We start from the raw sequence: 15,882 nt of genomic DNA on the forward strand, positions 1-15,882 counted from the left end.
TGTGAAATTTTGTCTGCTGTGGTAAAAGCCATCTAATTTCAATGTGGAATGAAGTGCCTGCCTGTTTTCATTTATGATTACTGACATTTAAATAATTACTCAGTTAAGTTCTCAATCGCAGAATCACTTTTCATTGAATACAGATGGCTCCTTCACTAGTCACATCACTGTTTTTTCTGTACAGCACTTAATATTTAAAATAAAATTTTGCTCTTTTTGGTCTGGAGAGTTTAGTGCAGGGTAGCAAAAGTCCACTGATCTCTATCTATCTTTCTATCTATCTATCTTTTTTTTGTGAGGGGCAGGGCAGAGTTATCTCAACAGAGGCTCTGCAGCGTTGATAGAATATGTGAGTGACATGCAGCTGTGTGTTTATCAGAACTGGAAAGCCCAGGCTAGCTGCTCATGTCAGTCATCCCCTAGCAGTGTTCTGGCAAGCACTGCTGCTCCAGGGTTGGTATTCTCTATGGACTGTGTTACCCAGGCTATTAATGGCAAAAGAGTTCAACTTGTATACCAAAACAAAAATATTTCTTTTTAAAGAGACAGCTGACATGAGTCATGCTGTAAACAGGATTTGATTGAAGAATACTACTAACAGAAATTAAATAGCCTACTTCAGTATTATTTTTTTAAAAGGACAGAAATGAATGCTTTGAGCTACAATGCCCAGGATTGTCTTCAGCCAATTTTGTTTCCTCATCCTGTAACTTTCATGGGTCTGGCATGTATTTTTGTCTGCAAAAGGAAGACAAATTGATTAATCTTATTTTAGTGTGGGCACCTTGTGTTAGCTTAATTATGGTAGCTCCAAGAACTGGGTTTTTTTCCTGTAGTGCCTGAAAAGGAAGAGACAGGTTTGGAGAAAGTATTTCTCGACTGTGTTTAATGCTGTGTATTTATCCATCACAGTGGAATAACCAAGGAAAGGCATCAGGTCTCTTTTCTCCTTCCCATCCCTTATTATGAGACCCTAGTTGGGGGCATATGCTAATGCTGTTCAGGTTATGCGACACGGGAAACACCATCATTCAAATCATATTTTCAGGTAGCTTTCCCTCGCCCTGCCTAAACACAGAAAGCACTGAGAGCAATTAATAGACTTACAGACTTCTAAACAAAGTATCCTGCTCAGTTCATATGCATCACAGAAGTTAGAAAAATATATTATAAAATGACTATCTCTGTCCCCAGACTCATCATTTTCCCTCTTCAATAGCATAATGGCTGTTGACTCATATTTCTGTTTACCAGTAGGCTGAAGTTATGACCCATGCTTTCTTTAAAAATCTCTATAATATATTATTTTCTGGTCTGAGCATCTGTTATGCAACAAAGATGTGGCTATTTTGTTGTTGCAGTTCTTGTAGCTTAGAAGGAGAATATCGCTTTTTCTTTTTTCCTAAGAACTGCACTAACCTACATTTAATTAGTGTCATGTCATTTGGATAGGTTGCCCACAAATGTAGGAAGGATTGGAGATATGGGCTTTGGTAGTTGGCTTGTCGCCACCTGTGATCAAACAAATTGCTGTATATCGATTCTGTTTCAGCTGACCTGGAAAATGAATTCTGGAAGAAGCGCTGATATCGCCCGTATCCCCGATTTCTGCAGATGAGGATAAAAGTTGCTTTTTCCCCCTCAGACCTCCAAAAAACATATCCAGCAAGAGCTTAGTGTTATGTGCCATTACAGTAACGTTGATGGGATACAGGGCCAGACAAGTACAGCTGCTGTCTATGCTTCAGATTAATGTCTTTAATTAGACTCTTGAAAGCTTAGCCAATAAAGGCATAAACATGTTAAAAATTGATATTTACTACATCGTAGTTTATACAGTGAGATTCACATCAGATTAAAGCATTAACCATTAAACCAATTTCTGCAAACGGAATTGCAAGCATTTATGATGTCCATTTTCTGAAAGGCTTGTTTCTACAGAAAACCTCTAGTCCACTGACAGCCAGCATAAAATTCTACAAATTCTCAGGAAATCATTGTGTTTCTTGTTTGCTGAGGGCAATGCCTTGACGAGTTAGCTGTTCACAGCTGCCACTTCGAAAACCATGTCTTTAGACAGGTTGTGCTATAAATATAATGGAACAGTTTTGCTACAGCGATGTTATTTGCCGAAACTTTATTCAACTGAAACATGATCTGATCGGGAATAAAGCAAGTGGTCAAATAGATCATAATTATTGTCCATTTGGTTCCTTTAGTAACTACACGTGTCCTTAGATATTGTATTTTGAAGTGTCATACTCCTTCCAGAACTGAGTGTGTGGGCTAAGGTTTTAATATTCAACCTGGAATTTAATAGGCAAAGGCATAAGTACTTAGAAAGTAACTAGGAGCTCTATTCAGCTAAACTCCAGCTAAGCTTCTAAATCTAGTCAGTGGACCGCTTTCAAATAGAGCTTGGGGTTCTTTGCAAAAGTCTCTGAAACATGCCTATGAAAATTTACTTCAATAGTACATTGTCAGTTCTTTTAGTATACCGAACTAAATTCACATGAACTATTCAAATGCTATTCTGTAAGGAATGGGTTCATTAAGGAATTTGTAGTAATTTACTCATTTTTCCTGTATAAAATACACATGCAACCTTGGTGAATTTACAAGAATGACTGAGTATCTTTCATTAATGTATGACTCAAAATTTTTCTAGAACAGCATAGAGATTCTTGGTCATGCAACTAGATGCATGTGTACTTTAGTTGAAATACACAAATATTGGTTTCAGTCTGGCTACTTAGCTGCTGAAAGGTAAGCATAAAAAAAATAAAAAAGTCAATCTGATCTTCCACACTCACATAAAGAAATGTACAGCAGTCCCTCCAAGTCAGTGGGTGGTCTGCCACCCTTCTCAAAATGTCAGCAATTTTCTTTTTTGTCAGACCAGCATAGGCTAATATTTTAGATTAGTCTGCTTCCAGGAGGAATCTCCAAGGGAGACTACATGTGAGCCAAATTGCATTACCTGCTGGGTGGAAGGAACAGCACAAATTGGAGAGAAGGAAAGAGAGAGAGACATGATAATTTTACCAAACTCAAAAGCAAGAAGTAGCACAAGTCTCAAGAAAAGTAACACTTCTTGTCCTCATCCTGTTTTGCATAATAATTCACATAACTAACTTACCTTGAAAGCTGTGGTCCAAATTAGATCCTTGATTGGATGCATTTTATTGAAGTTTTTCCTCAGTAGCTGATGTCAGATTTCGGTTAGTCCAAGACATGAAAGCAAATTAGATAGATACCCTTCGGGAGATTTATGATAAATATTTCAGAACTGTCTCAAGACTAGAATTGCGTATTTCAAAATACCATGGGCAGGCGGAGTGTTAAGTCCCACTGACTTCCAGAGAAAGGTGGAAGGAGCAGTGGTCCGTCCCAATCTACCTTTAAGCTGGGGAGGCCAGTATCCCTCCAGTGGTAAGAAATAGGCTCTTCCATCCAAAGATCCTTTGAAACATTCCCCAGCCTAATGGATCTTGTCTCACCCACTGACAGAAGAAGGAGCTTAGGAAATCTGTGCAAATGCCCTCTGTAGCTTGCTAAAAGTTTAAGGCATTTAAAAGGAGAACAGCAGATTTACAGGCATGGTTTGGTGCTCAGTTTGCAGATACGCTCAGTGAGACTGGGTACATAAGCAGCCTGGTAAATTAAATCTCCTGCTTCTATGTCATTAGGTGCAATTGAAAGCTACTTTTAAAGGAAAATTATAGTTGGGAAGACACTCTAAAACACTTAAGGAAAGGTGGTGGTATTTCTATGAGACATGTTAAAAAAAGTGCTGTAGGCAATGCTGAAATATGATTTGATCCTACATTCTATTCTCAAGGACTTTTACTTCCAAAAAATGAGTGTATCGAGTAGCTTTGTTCCCAAACCTTCTCCCTCTGTTCTGTTTTCAACTGAACCTATAGAAAAAACCGAGAGTGACAGCTTTTACAGATGAGACCTGCATTAACTGTTTTTTCAGGACTACAAGTAGAGGGCCTTTTCAGAAGGTCAGCCAGCATCCAGACTATCAAAGATGTTCAGAAACTCTACAATCAGGGTAAGCTGTCACCATACTGTTACCAGTAATAATGTGAGGGCTTTGTTGATCTTGGTTTTGTTGGTGAAACAGAAATGCTAGCTTTCGTGTAATTAGTTAATTATAAAACCATTTCTAACATAAAATATCATAATAAGAGCACTAGTACAGAAACCTGAAAGATAGCAACAGGCACTTAATGCTTACTGAATAGCAGGTCATCAGTTGATGTCAGACCAGAGCTTACAAAATCTGTAGCAGCTAATGAATGATAAGGTTTGAGTCAAAAATGGTCTGTTTTTTCATAAACATTTGTATTGCCTCTCTGCCCTTTGAATTACTTTAGTTACGAAGTACAACGTCTTTGTGTCATTTTGCCTCTGGTGATTTTTCATGGTTATGGCAAAGAAATATAATTTTACCTAATAATTTATGAAATGTAGTGAAGTAATTTTGAAAGTCACCGAATTCCCCGTGAAGTCATTTTAAGAAATGCCATTATGGGGAGAATCTCTTATAGCAAGATTAATAAAACTCTATGAAAAATACAAAAAGAAAATGCCAGGAGTTACCAGCAGCAGAAAGCCAAGAGGTTTTGTGTTTAAAATGTACTGTGAAACAGTTTTTAAGTAGTAGTTCAAAGAAAAAGTAAAACATCATTTGATTGAACCCTTTTTTCTTCTTTTTCTTTTAGGCAAGTCTGTGAATTTTGATGATTATCATGATATCCATATTCCTGCTGTTATCCTAAAGACTTTCTTTAGGGAACTCCCTCAGCCATTACTAACATTTGAGTGTTATGATCATATCCTTGGAATCACCAGTGAGTATAAATAGGTTTTCGAAAAATTTATACAGCAAATTGAACTAGACCTGGCTAATAATTCACAATCACTGCTGTTTGCTAACCATGACGCAATCATGGGTATATATTTTTAGTGCTTCACTGCAGCCACAAATGGACAACCTCATAATCTGTACCAGAGCAAGGTGGTCAGGGTTACCAAGACCCTTTCTAATTTTTACAAGGTTTACTGGTTTATCTATGTATCATACTCTTATTATTAAGAATTGGATCAGACTTCTCATTGTCAAGGCTCCATTTTTATGTCATGGCACAGCACTGAGTCAGTCTTAGTGATGCAAGGTATGTCAAAGCAGCTTTAGTTTTAGCAGCAGGATTGGCAGAATTGTGGAAACAAAATTTAGTTGGTCATTTGTATGCTGCTTTCCTTTTTTTTCCTTTTTTTTGTTTTTTTGTGGGGAGAGGATTGTTTTTATTGGAACTATTCCCATGGGATAATATACTGGGGAAGAAAGGATCTAAAGCCATGAGAAGACATTGATTATCTAAAGATCTGGAACCACATGAAACTATGAATTCTAAAACTTTAATTATGTGGCCTTTGTTGGGGACTAGGAGGTTATAATGCTGGCAAGGCAACCCCCTAATACATGGGGCTTGAATATCTGAGATCCCAGAATATCTGGGAGTTAGTATGTAGTACTTGTGGAGACTGGTATTTTGCCATCCAGGCTATAGTACCCAGGCTAGCAGGGAACCCGCAGGACTTCCAGTCACAAGTCACAAGCACACATTTTTCCAAAACCTGCTTTTTGAGGAAATTATATCTAAATGGAGTACAACTTCCAACAGAGTCCGTTAGCATACCTCTGGTAACTATGGGCTGATGCTGTTGCAAGGTATAGGTTATCATCACTATAATGACTGTTGCTGTTGGGGTGGGCACAAAAATAATTTGGATGGGGTATAAATCTCAATTGCTACATGTTTGTGAAGTGTAGAAGTGCAGCAAGTTTAGTGTACCTAGATACACCATATTCTAGGTAAAATTCTTATACTGCGCCCATCACTAGCATCTACATGTACTGTTTCATATCATTAACTTTATTTATGCTTTTCCATTAAGAACTTAATCAGGTCATGTTCATAATCCTCTGAAGGCCTGTCCTGGTTTTCTATTTGCAAGTCTATATAATCACCACCTTTCAAATCAAGGATTCATCTGTCCACACACTAAATATCTCAGGGCACTGAGAAAAACAGGTCTGTTCACAGGTAGGTTGTAGAAATGGAGGGAGTAAGGATTGTCACTCAGAACTGAGGAAAGAATAGAGGAAATTTGGAAAAAGTATATATAAATGTTAATTTTTGCTGAATTAATCTTGTGCTGACTTTGTGGACATGATGTTACTTCGTGCTAGAGCTAAGTGAAAAATGTGAACATGTCTGAAAAGAATCTGAGAGCAATGCATTGTCCTAGGAACGCTGGGAGGTTTTGCTTGGTAAAGCACCTGTGAAATGTTCATTCATGTTATTTTTGTTTACTGGTGTTTTAAATGTTGACAAAATATGTTGAAAAGTGGAATTTAAGAGAATTTCTCCTTGGGCTTTCTTGTTATGCAGTGTGATGTCCACTATCTTTTCTTGGTGCTGTGGTGATATCCTGATTTTAAAAGATCTTAAGCTTGAAAGCCAGGCTGGACTGCAGCAAAGTCGTATTCTCTATGAATACAGTGCAGAAGGGAGCTTTGAAGAGGTGTGATCACAGACAGCTGTCTTGGGATGATTTGAAAATTCTCATTCTGTCTTCTGGAAGACACCAGAGCAGTGTGTGATGTATCTATTACATCTCTTAACCTGCAGACCCAGAAATACAGTCTCTCTGCTTTACAGTACTTTGAAATGATAGTGAAGCTTTTCTCTTTAGTGTCTCATCTGAAACATTTTTTTGAAGAGTTATTGATGGGAGCTGTGAAATAAATTACCCGAGTGACTAACTAAAAAAATTAATAAACCTTGAAGCTTATAATTGTCAAAGAACTTCTTTGGTCATGAAAACTGCTAACAAGAGTTCCTTTACCCAGTATTGCTACAATTCCTCCATTATTTACTCTGCAGAAGGCTGACAAAAAAATTCTTGGGACTCAGATTATTGTGTTTTACGGGAACTGGTAGCTTTGCAGTAGGAAAAATGTCAACACAGCTCACCACAGTATAGCTTCATGTATTTAATTCAGAGCTTGAGGGAACATTGAACATGCTGGAATTTTGTGCATGCACACATACTTATGCACACCTCTAGCTGTGTCAGGGAAAGGGAGAGAGAAATGCAACAAATGCAGAAAAAACATCAGCACAAATCGTCTGGTTAGGTCAGGCATGATTGTAATCATCAGGCCTTTCTCCAAATTGGTGTTAAACTTCCAGTACTAAAATAATTACAATATTCCAGCAAAAAAGAGAAAAAGTCACTTGGTACAGCATTTGAAATATAATCCAGTGTTAGTGTAATTCTCACCCAGACTGTCTAGATGATGCAAGGAGTTTGGGGTCCAGTTCTGGTTTTGCCTGTCTGTAGAAATGAGTTAATGAACCTGCTCAGGTTCATCTCTAGAAAATTCTTGCCCACCCAAGTGGCCATCTCATAAATTTTTGCCAAGACAGAGTAGTTTCCTGCAGAATCACAGAAGTGTTTTTAAAGTTAGTAGTGTGCCAGAAGAGCATTTTGTGCAGGACTATGTCTCAGCAAGAATAAAATCAGAGCATAAAAACCAGACGTCTAGATTCAGTGCGTGGAGAGATAATGGAATTCAAATCAAGACCTTTGAAAGTCCTCTCTAACAAAGAAATTATTTTGGCTCTCTCCCTGAATCAAGAAAATACTCTGGAAGTTAGTCTTAGCCAGATACAGGATAATACAAAATATGATAGGGACATTCAAAGGGATAACCTTAACTGTTACTGTGGTCATGGAGGTTAGTAGAGCTGAATTTTGTGGTCTGTTTTACAGATGAGTATCTAAAGTAATTCCAGCAGATATAAATAAGGTATTATTTCTCGGTAGTATTTTGATGGTTTGGAGTTAAGACTGACTTCGACATTGCAGGTGTGGAGAGCAGTTTACGAGTCACCAGATGTAAACAAATCATTCAAGGACTTCCTGAACACAATTACGTTGTTCTGAAATATCTGATATGCTTTCTCCATATGGTAAGTATAGGCAAAATTTCCAAAATAGTGCTGGTCTTTTCTTTCTAAATCTGTTCTTGTTAATGCAGCATTTAACATCTCCACAGAAAAAAAAATGAATAATTTAAAAGTATGGTGAGGTGGTTGTGCAGTACTTGCCAATGGAGTGAACTCAGGATGCAGAACCCTTCAGTTCTGATAAGAGTCACTGCTAAACAATGGTCTGGCCATCCCTTCACCATGAAATTCTGTAGATGTAATGAAAAGTACAGTGTAAATTTAAGTGGAACTGTGCCTGCACTGGAATATTTAAAAGTGCTGTCCCTTCCACTCCACATTCACAAATGTATGTTTTTATTGATTTAGGTTTTTGTTTTTTTCCTATTTTGGAGTGAAAAAAAGCCTGAAAATAGTGGTTGTGTAATTTTCAGTGCTGGAGAAAAATTAGGTGAAATCACCTTTTTTCTCCAAAGTATAAATCTTGGGCAACTAAAACACCAAATAAGTTAGTGTCGTTTTAGAAAATTATAGAAATATTAATGAGCTTTAGAACAACAATCAGCAAAATATTTTATATTAAATCTTAAAAATAACATTTTCCTGTTTAAAATAGTCTTTCATTCTGTAATTTACTACAGTGTTAAATGAAAAAATTCCAATGTGCCATTTTGCAAGGATTTTTGGTATGCTTCATGATAAATTAAATCATGTGTCTTTTGTCCTACTTTTTGATTTGCTCAATTTTTTAACCCATTTTTGGAAACCCCACAAGTCTGAGGGTTTGGGGAACAGCCATTACAAATAGTTCTACAGTTAGCCTAGTGATATCCTTTGGTTGCCAGTTTATGTGCAGGAAAAGACAGTAATAGGAGTGTAAATTTCCCTTCCTTCTGCCTTATCCAATGCATTTGTTTTTGCAGATTGCATTTTTCAAACCCAGGTGCTAAAATTGAGGATTATGGTGTAGCTGACACCTAAATAAAGTGATCTAGCCTTCAGAAGTCCTAAGAGCCCACCAAAGCGATCATGTATGTGGAATGATACTGATTTTCACCAGCGGGGGAATTAGCCCTCAGTAACTGTTCTTGGGCTACAATCATGTTTGCCATATTCTAGCAGTAGCATATCTCAGAAAGGAGTACATTTAATCCCTTTTTCTATCAAAACTCTAGAGAAAAGCAAGATTAAAGGAAACACATTGATACAACCCTCACTCAGACAGCACTTGCAAGGTTCCTATAATACCCACATGTTCGTTTACTGTTGCTTAGCTGAACTCTAATGCTATTAAGGAAATCCTCGTGTCATTTGCTATTATTTTAGCAACTGATATCTCTCCTCAGTGTTATGAATCGTGTAAGTGACTTTGTTCCAATAATAGATGCACCATCTCAATGCACTTCTTAAGAGCTGAGCACTTGAGGTGTTAATGAGGTGTGCAAAAGTACTACATAGTGTTTTCTGTAATTGGGCAACAGAACATAGCATTATTTTTGAGTATGCCTTGTTATGTAAAGCACAGCGTCAAGTTGATACTAGTGCTCAGATCTGCAATTTTTGCTGATCCATGGCTTTTCATCCTTAATGTCTCAGGGAATATTTGCATTTGGAAAGGTCAAGGGAATGTGAAACAATCTAGGTGCTAGAGATTTCTATTCATTGCAGATCGGTGTGCTGCACAAGCTGCCACAATTCAAACTTTAACAGAGCACTCTACCAATAATCCTAGTTTTTACCTGTAAGCATCAACCTTCTTACATGTAAGAGGCAATTTAATTCTTCCATGAGCTCAGCCTCGAGTAGTGCAAGAGGTACTTGTGGTAATTTCATGAAGTGGGATGAATTGTAATCACTAGATACAGGTTTTGAACACTCCAGGTTTGATACAGGCTTGTGGAAGGAGGAAAAGAAAAAAAACCCCTGTTTTCTCTGCAGTCTCAACCCCCTTACTTAATAAAACAGCTCCTTCTAGTCCCAGGGTGCTACAGCAAAACAGTGCAACTCCTACAGAAGTAACAGGCTTGAATTTAAAAAATAGGACCAAATCCTTTAACCTTAGATTACTGATTTTGCCAGTAATGAGCCTAGTGTGCTGTGAAAGGTATAAGCTGTCCATCTCCACTTTGCAGTGCATCTGGCTGCTAGAGAGGGATTTGCAGAGTCCTCTTGGAGATGCAGTGGACTGAGTTCCCCAGGCAGAATTGGGCAACCGGGAGCAAGAGGGAAAACAAAGGCCGGTTTTCACAAGTCAGTCCCTGAATTATGTCTGTAAAAAATGTCTGTTCTTGCTCAGCTGATCTCACAAGAGAGGAGTGTGCACAAACAAGTGTTTGTTTTCCACAAGCCCCGCGTTGCACATGCAGTGAAGTGGATTTATGAATGCACGTGCAAACTTAAAGGGCTCAAAGTTGTCATCCTGCAAATTACTTGGCAAAGCACTCTGAGGGCTACAGTTATCCAGTTCTGAAGCCAGAAACCATTTAGTCAAAAACTGTAATTGTAGTTTTCCATGACAGTCCAAGGCTAAACAATCAGGAAAGTTTGTGTAATATCATCTAGATTGTGTTTTTATAACCATGTCTTTGGTTTTGGTACCAGCTGATACAGCCCCCTCTCTATGTTTACACACTTTCCTTCTCTGGTGCTTATTTCTGTCCCTGCAGTCATGCCTGATACAGGGGACTGGTGGCTGACTTGGCTGAAAGAACATTGCAAAAACTTGCCAAATTCAAAAAGTCAAACTTGGACCAACTAGAAAAAATGCAGAAGGTTTTGGGGCCCATGAACTGTGCTTCAGATCTGTAACTGGGAAGGATTAGATGACTAAGCCTCATGGAGCAGGTGCAAGCAGTTGGCACGTCTGCGAGGTAGCTGAGAGTGGGGGCTAGAAACTTGTATTTCCAGTCATTTTGTGGGGGTGTTTTAATATCTAGTAATTTTCTTTAGAAAATGTTTTGTGGAGTTCCTTTCAGCATTGTGACTGAGAAACCAAAGAGGTGGTGATGTCCTTATATTTTTCAAATATGATGGTAATTGGCTATTTCTACCCTCTGTATTTCACTGTTTAAGTTCACTAGGTAGTGTAGTGGCTGTCTGGTTTCACTCCTGCGGTATCCATGAGGGTGCTGGGATGCCAGGATGTGGAATCCAAAAATTGTCACAATTTTGCTGGGGGAAGCTGGGCGTTTATTCTGGGATGGTGAAGATGTGTATTTTGCATTTGTTGATGTGGCACTAAATCTTCAGTGTTTATTCCCAATGATGAGTTTTGCAACGTACAAGTTTTATCTTTCTAGAGGACGGACTTTCGTTACTTAATGAGTTTTCCATACATGTTCCAATGAAAGGGGGGAAAAACCCAACAAACTGGAGCTGTGTAGTTCTTTGTTGTAATACTTTTCTGTGAAGTTCAGATGATTCCTTCAAAAATACGATCTAGGTCCTTGGAGAATTGTCTTTTATTAGCTTGTCAAATTGACAGAGCCAGTGTGTTTTCACTTGAAACAGATGACGGTTGCTGACTTTGTGAGGGAATCAAAGAAGGAGTCGAGGGGCTTAGTCCAAATGCTAAAGATGTAATTTGTTTTTCTTAAATAGAACGTAGCTTTGGGATGCAGTTATTTAGAGGGGTAGCCCATAAAGAGGTTGTCTGACTGCATGCTGCCCTTACATCATCTAGTGTTGGAAGAAAACATCAGCTGCCCATGATGGTGTTGTAGATGAAGTGGATGTGTTCATGACATCTGTGAAAGAAATCTGGCATTGGAGTAGTGAGAGGGTTGAGATGGTGTGAAGCCTGATCCCCTCGGGGAGGGATAAAGCCATTACCACTGGTGTGACAAGGCTTCCTTGCTTGCAACTCTTGACGAGCTGGCAACGATTATTAATTTGCACACTTTTTCTTGGATCTGCTGAGGAAGGGATTGCTGTGCATTTTGGAGTGAAGCAACATGCTGTGTCTCCCTTGAATTCCTAAGTGTCAGCCTCATTGATGACTCACAGATAAGGCTTAGTGTAGCTCTGCCTCAGATGATATAATCACTGTTTCATTTTATCTTAAGGATTTTCTCTCTCAGGAGAAGCTGTGTCATGGCTATTTTTGTTGATCATTTCAACATTGATTGTCTCCTTGAAATGCTCACAGAGTGGTGGTGGGTGGGAAGAGATGGTTTCATTTGGGAATTAGAAGCATTCTTTGAAATAGTTGGCCTAAAGAGAAAAAATAAATCTAGCTCTACCAGCAAGTCAGTGTTATTGCTTTGAGCTGAAACATTGGCCTTTGAAGGCAGCGGCTTTGTGTGTTTCAACAGCTGGGTGTGTTTCAACTAGCTTAAAGACAGCAGCTGTACATGACTTGTGGGATGGAGTGTGTCAGGGAACACTCCCAAAAACCAGGGGAAGACAACTCCAACAGGTTTGGCTCCTTCCACCACTGAGGGACTCCACTGTCCTCCAGTACTATACCACACACTTCTGTGCCATCACAGGGTACCTGCCCTGTATAGACTTAAGGTACCTGCCTTAGGATATGCAGCACATATCTTTGGTTTTGTGCAATAGAAAACACAATGTGATAGGCTGTAGCTCTCACATTATTTTAGAGACTTTCAACTGAAAGAAACACCAAAAAATAATTTCTCCTTGGTCCACAGGGGTTTCACATGTACGACATTACACAGTGCGGATATAGCCAGTATGAGCCACCTGACTCAAAGGCCAGAATGCAGTCCCTAACCTTGTATATTTATTAGTATCCAAACACCAGCTTCATTGTCCAGCTACCTTCAGGGTACCTAGGTCTAGCGTCTCCTTGTTAACAGGGTACTACTCATCATTGTCCTAATCATTTTCCCTCACCAGTTATTTTGGTAGTAGTTTAGATTTTGCTACATTGCTGTAGTATAATGAACTCTCTTTTTGAGCTGATCTCATCTGAAGCAGATTACATGAACAAGATGGGCTTGTTGGTTTTTCTGTGTAGTTAAATAGTGCACTGAGAGCAGTATGTGAAGGTCAGCAGGTTATATGTGGTTCATGCTCTAGAGAGAATGATGTGGGTTTTGCATAAGGTCATGAAGCAGGCATTGCCGTTTAATCTGATGACTTTTTACTCTCAAGCTGTGAAGTCAATCTTTTGAAAAGGTGGTTATGGCACCAGTATCTCCCTCCTTTATCCATCCCTGCTTCATGACCTTAAAAACAATTGAAGCCTTTAACATTTGTAGCAGAAGTAGCATCATTGTAGCTCTCATGTCCCAGAAGTGTAAGGCAAAGATTGGAAGGAAAAATAGTACCTATTATTGGAAAAATTAATATGGTTAGGAAGAAAATTTTATGCTTTTGGGCACATAAGTGCTTCTTCATGTCCCTCAAGGAAAAGAGTTCCATCCTGTGCACCTGTCTGAAGGACATTACATCCCCTCATGGCTGAGCAAATAGGCTCCGTGGTAGGTAACACACTGAGGAGGGTGGGACTGTGCTGTAGGAGACAGAGGGGAATGGAACCTGTGGTACCGGGCAGAGGGCAACTGGAGTTTGTGCATATGCTAAGAAGTGGTCACATGATCATAATGTTTCTTGGATTTTCCTCTAGTGCCCTTAGGCTTTTCATAGCACTACAGAGCTGCCTTTTCAGTAGGCTTTATGGCAAGGCAGAAATGGAGAGACAGTGAGAAGTAGAATTTTTGCTTTCCTATTCCACTTGAAATTGTAGCAGGAAGAATACATGGGAGACTTTGCCCGATAATTCCTTGTTCCATTCTGAGATGACAGCTTCAGAGTAACCCGTACATCGTAATTTGTGACTGCATGGTCTTCCCATGGCAGATTACTGATCAACAACTGCAACCAGCAGCCTGAGAACTGGATGAATTACCTAGGTCAGGAGGAATCAAGAGCACCTTCAGCTTGCTAGCTCTTTACAATAACAGAGAACTTGTCAGATAGGACACCCAGACCATATTGGGCTTTAGATACCAGCCATGCAATGCAGGAGAGCAAAACACACACAAATTCCCTGACAAACTCACACAGATAAAAAAAATACTCCTGCTACCCAGTTCTGGGCTCACATCCACAGATGGGAGTAGGACACATCATCCTGGTGCAGAACAGATTTCAGTGCTATGTATCTTACCTACAGCCCATTTTCACCTCCATTGCTTCAGAGGAATTGGGTGGATGTGGGGATACTTGGAAGTGAAGTCATGCAACAGTGGGAGAAAAAAAAAAATCCTTCTAAACCCTTGCAAACAACTTCAGAAGTCCTCAAGGTTTATTCTATAGAGGACTTGGTACTGAAGCAGGTAGGATCACTGTTTGTTTATGCTGTCCTTCCCTGCCCCTCAGCAGAGATATCCATAGATTCCATAGAAAGATTGAAAACAATCTATTTTCCTAGCGTGAGGAAACAATTCAGCCCTTTTGCTTGACTTACTGACATCTTATCTTGTCCTTGAGGGACACAGACTCCAGTGGTCCCATTGTAGCTCTAGGCTGCATAGTCAGCCCCGAGGCTGTTAAGAAGCCAGTGATGTACCTGAGGCCAGGGTCTACTCCCGTCATTTGATCGTTCTCAATACAGGGTGGTTTCTTGTCTCTTACTCTGGGGTACCTGTCTGCATATTCATGTTTATGTTTTTCCAGGTTTCACAGGAGAGCATATGTAACAGAATGACAGCATCCAGCCTGGCCTGTGTCTTTGGTTTGAATTTGAGCTGGCCGCCAAAAGGAACAGCCTCCCTGAGTGCTCTGGTACCTCTGAATCTCTTCACTGAACTACTGATAGATTTCTACACGAATATATTCAACTCCCGAACAGTGCCTGGTGAGATCTTACCTTAATGGTCCCAGAAAGGAAAATGGAGTATGGCTGCCTGAGGGAAAGGTCTCTGTGCCTCAACTGGTGGGAGCTTTATATTTGGGGCTTTCTCCTGCAAAGAAAACTTTCATAACAGAGTAAAGTTTCTATAGCTTTCCAAATACCAAAGATGTTGGGAGGAGCACACTGCCCCATATATTCTCATCACATGGGGGAGAATATGTACGTGAACATTCAAAGACCAGTAGGTCAAAGTGAATTCCCTTATGAAACTTGAGCAGCTGACAAAAACTGGTATGTTAAAAAAAATCATGACACTACGTGCCAGTCTGTCATTTCTTTGGGGATCTGGAGACCTTACTATGTGGCATTATTTTCTGCATGGGCAGAGCTAAGTTCTGGACCACTCCTGAATGTGCAGCTTTTTTCTTTTTTTTTTTTTTTTTTTTTTTATTATTTGAATGCAAGTTTGTTAGAAATTTCCCTATTAAGTTAATAAAGATGGAATCAATTTTTAAGATACTAAAATTCCTAAACTATTTTTCCATATATTTAAGTGTCTTGTTTTACACAAAAAGGCGTGGGCAGTTGCGGCACATCAGGTTTGCAATTACCATGGAGGATAAAGTGTTTCCTGGGTAATTTGAGTTGTGCAGACAGCTAACTAATTATGCTTGCAAATATCTAATATATGCAGTTAATCACTGTAGCTGCACATGCAAAATGTGTGGAAGTTTTTTTCTTCCTACAAGTTCAAATGTGGAGCAATAATCTTATGGGCTTTTTTCTCTAAATACTTGGAATTTTCATCAGTGGAGCTATATCAGTGAGTGCATAATACAGAATATAGACAAATTTTGAGAAGAGTACCCCTAATGTTTGGGCTGCATGTTTTTGCTGTTTGAGTTGATAGAAATTTGGTCTTCATATCAGTTTCTCTAGAAAGCAGTAAGAGCAACAACTTGGATAATATACCTAATATCATTTTTATAGATTAAAAGTCTATTATTAGTCCCAATGTGAATAATT

The 15,882-nt window shown here is 39.1% G+C and overlaps 1 protein-coding gene across 1 annotated transcript in view; it reads left to right on the forward strand.

The window, feature by feature from the left end:
* ARHGAP8 (Rho GTPase activating protein 8) overlaps positions 1-14,876 on the forward strand; it is a 60,788-nt gene extending 45,912 nt beyond the window's left edge. The window contains exons 9-12 of the mRNA XM_010575273.1: positions 3,983-4,060; positions 4,734-4,862; positions 7,951-8,054; positions 14,679-14,876. Of these exons, the coding sequence (XP_010573575.1) occupies positions 3,983-4,060; positions 4,734-4,862; positions 7,951-8,054; positions 14,679-14,876 (509 nt within the window). The remainder of the gene's footprint in view (positions 1-3,982; positions 4,061-4,733; positions 4,863-7,950; positions 8,055-14,678) is intronic.
* The last annotated feature ends 1,006 nt before the right edge of the window (positions 14,877-15,882 follow it).

This window comes from Haliaeetus leucocephalus, unplaced genomic scaffold, assembly GCF_000737465.1.
Source record: "Haliaeetus leucocephalus isolate CR32 unplaced genomic scaffold, Haliaeetus_leucocephalus-4.0 Scaffold473, whole genome shotgun sequence".
Lineage (NCBI taxonomy): Eukaryota > Metazoa > Chordata > Aves > Accipitriformes > Accipitridae > Haliaeetus > Haliaeetus leucocephalus.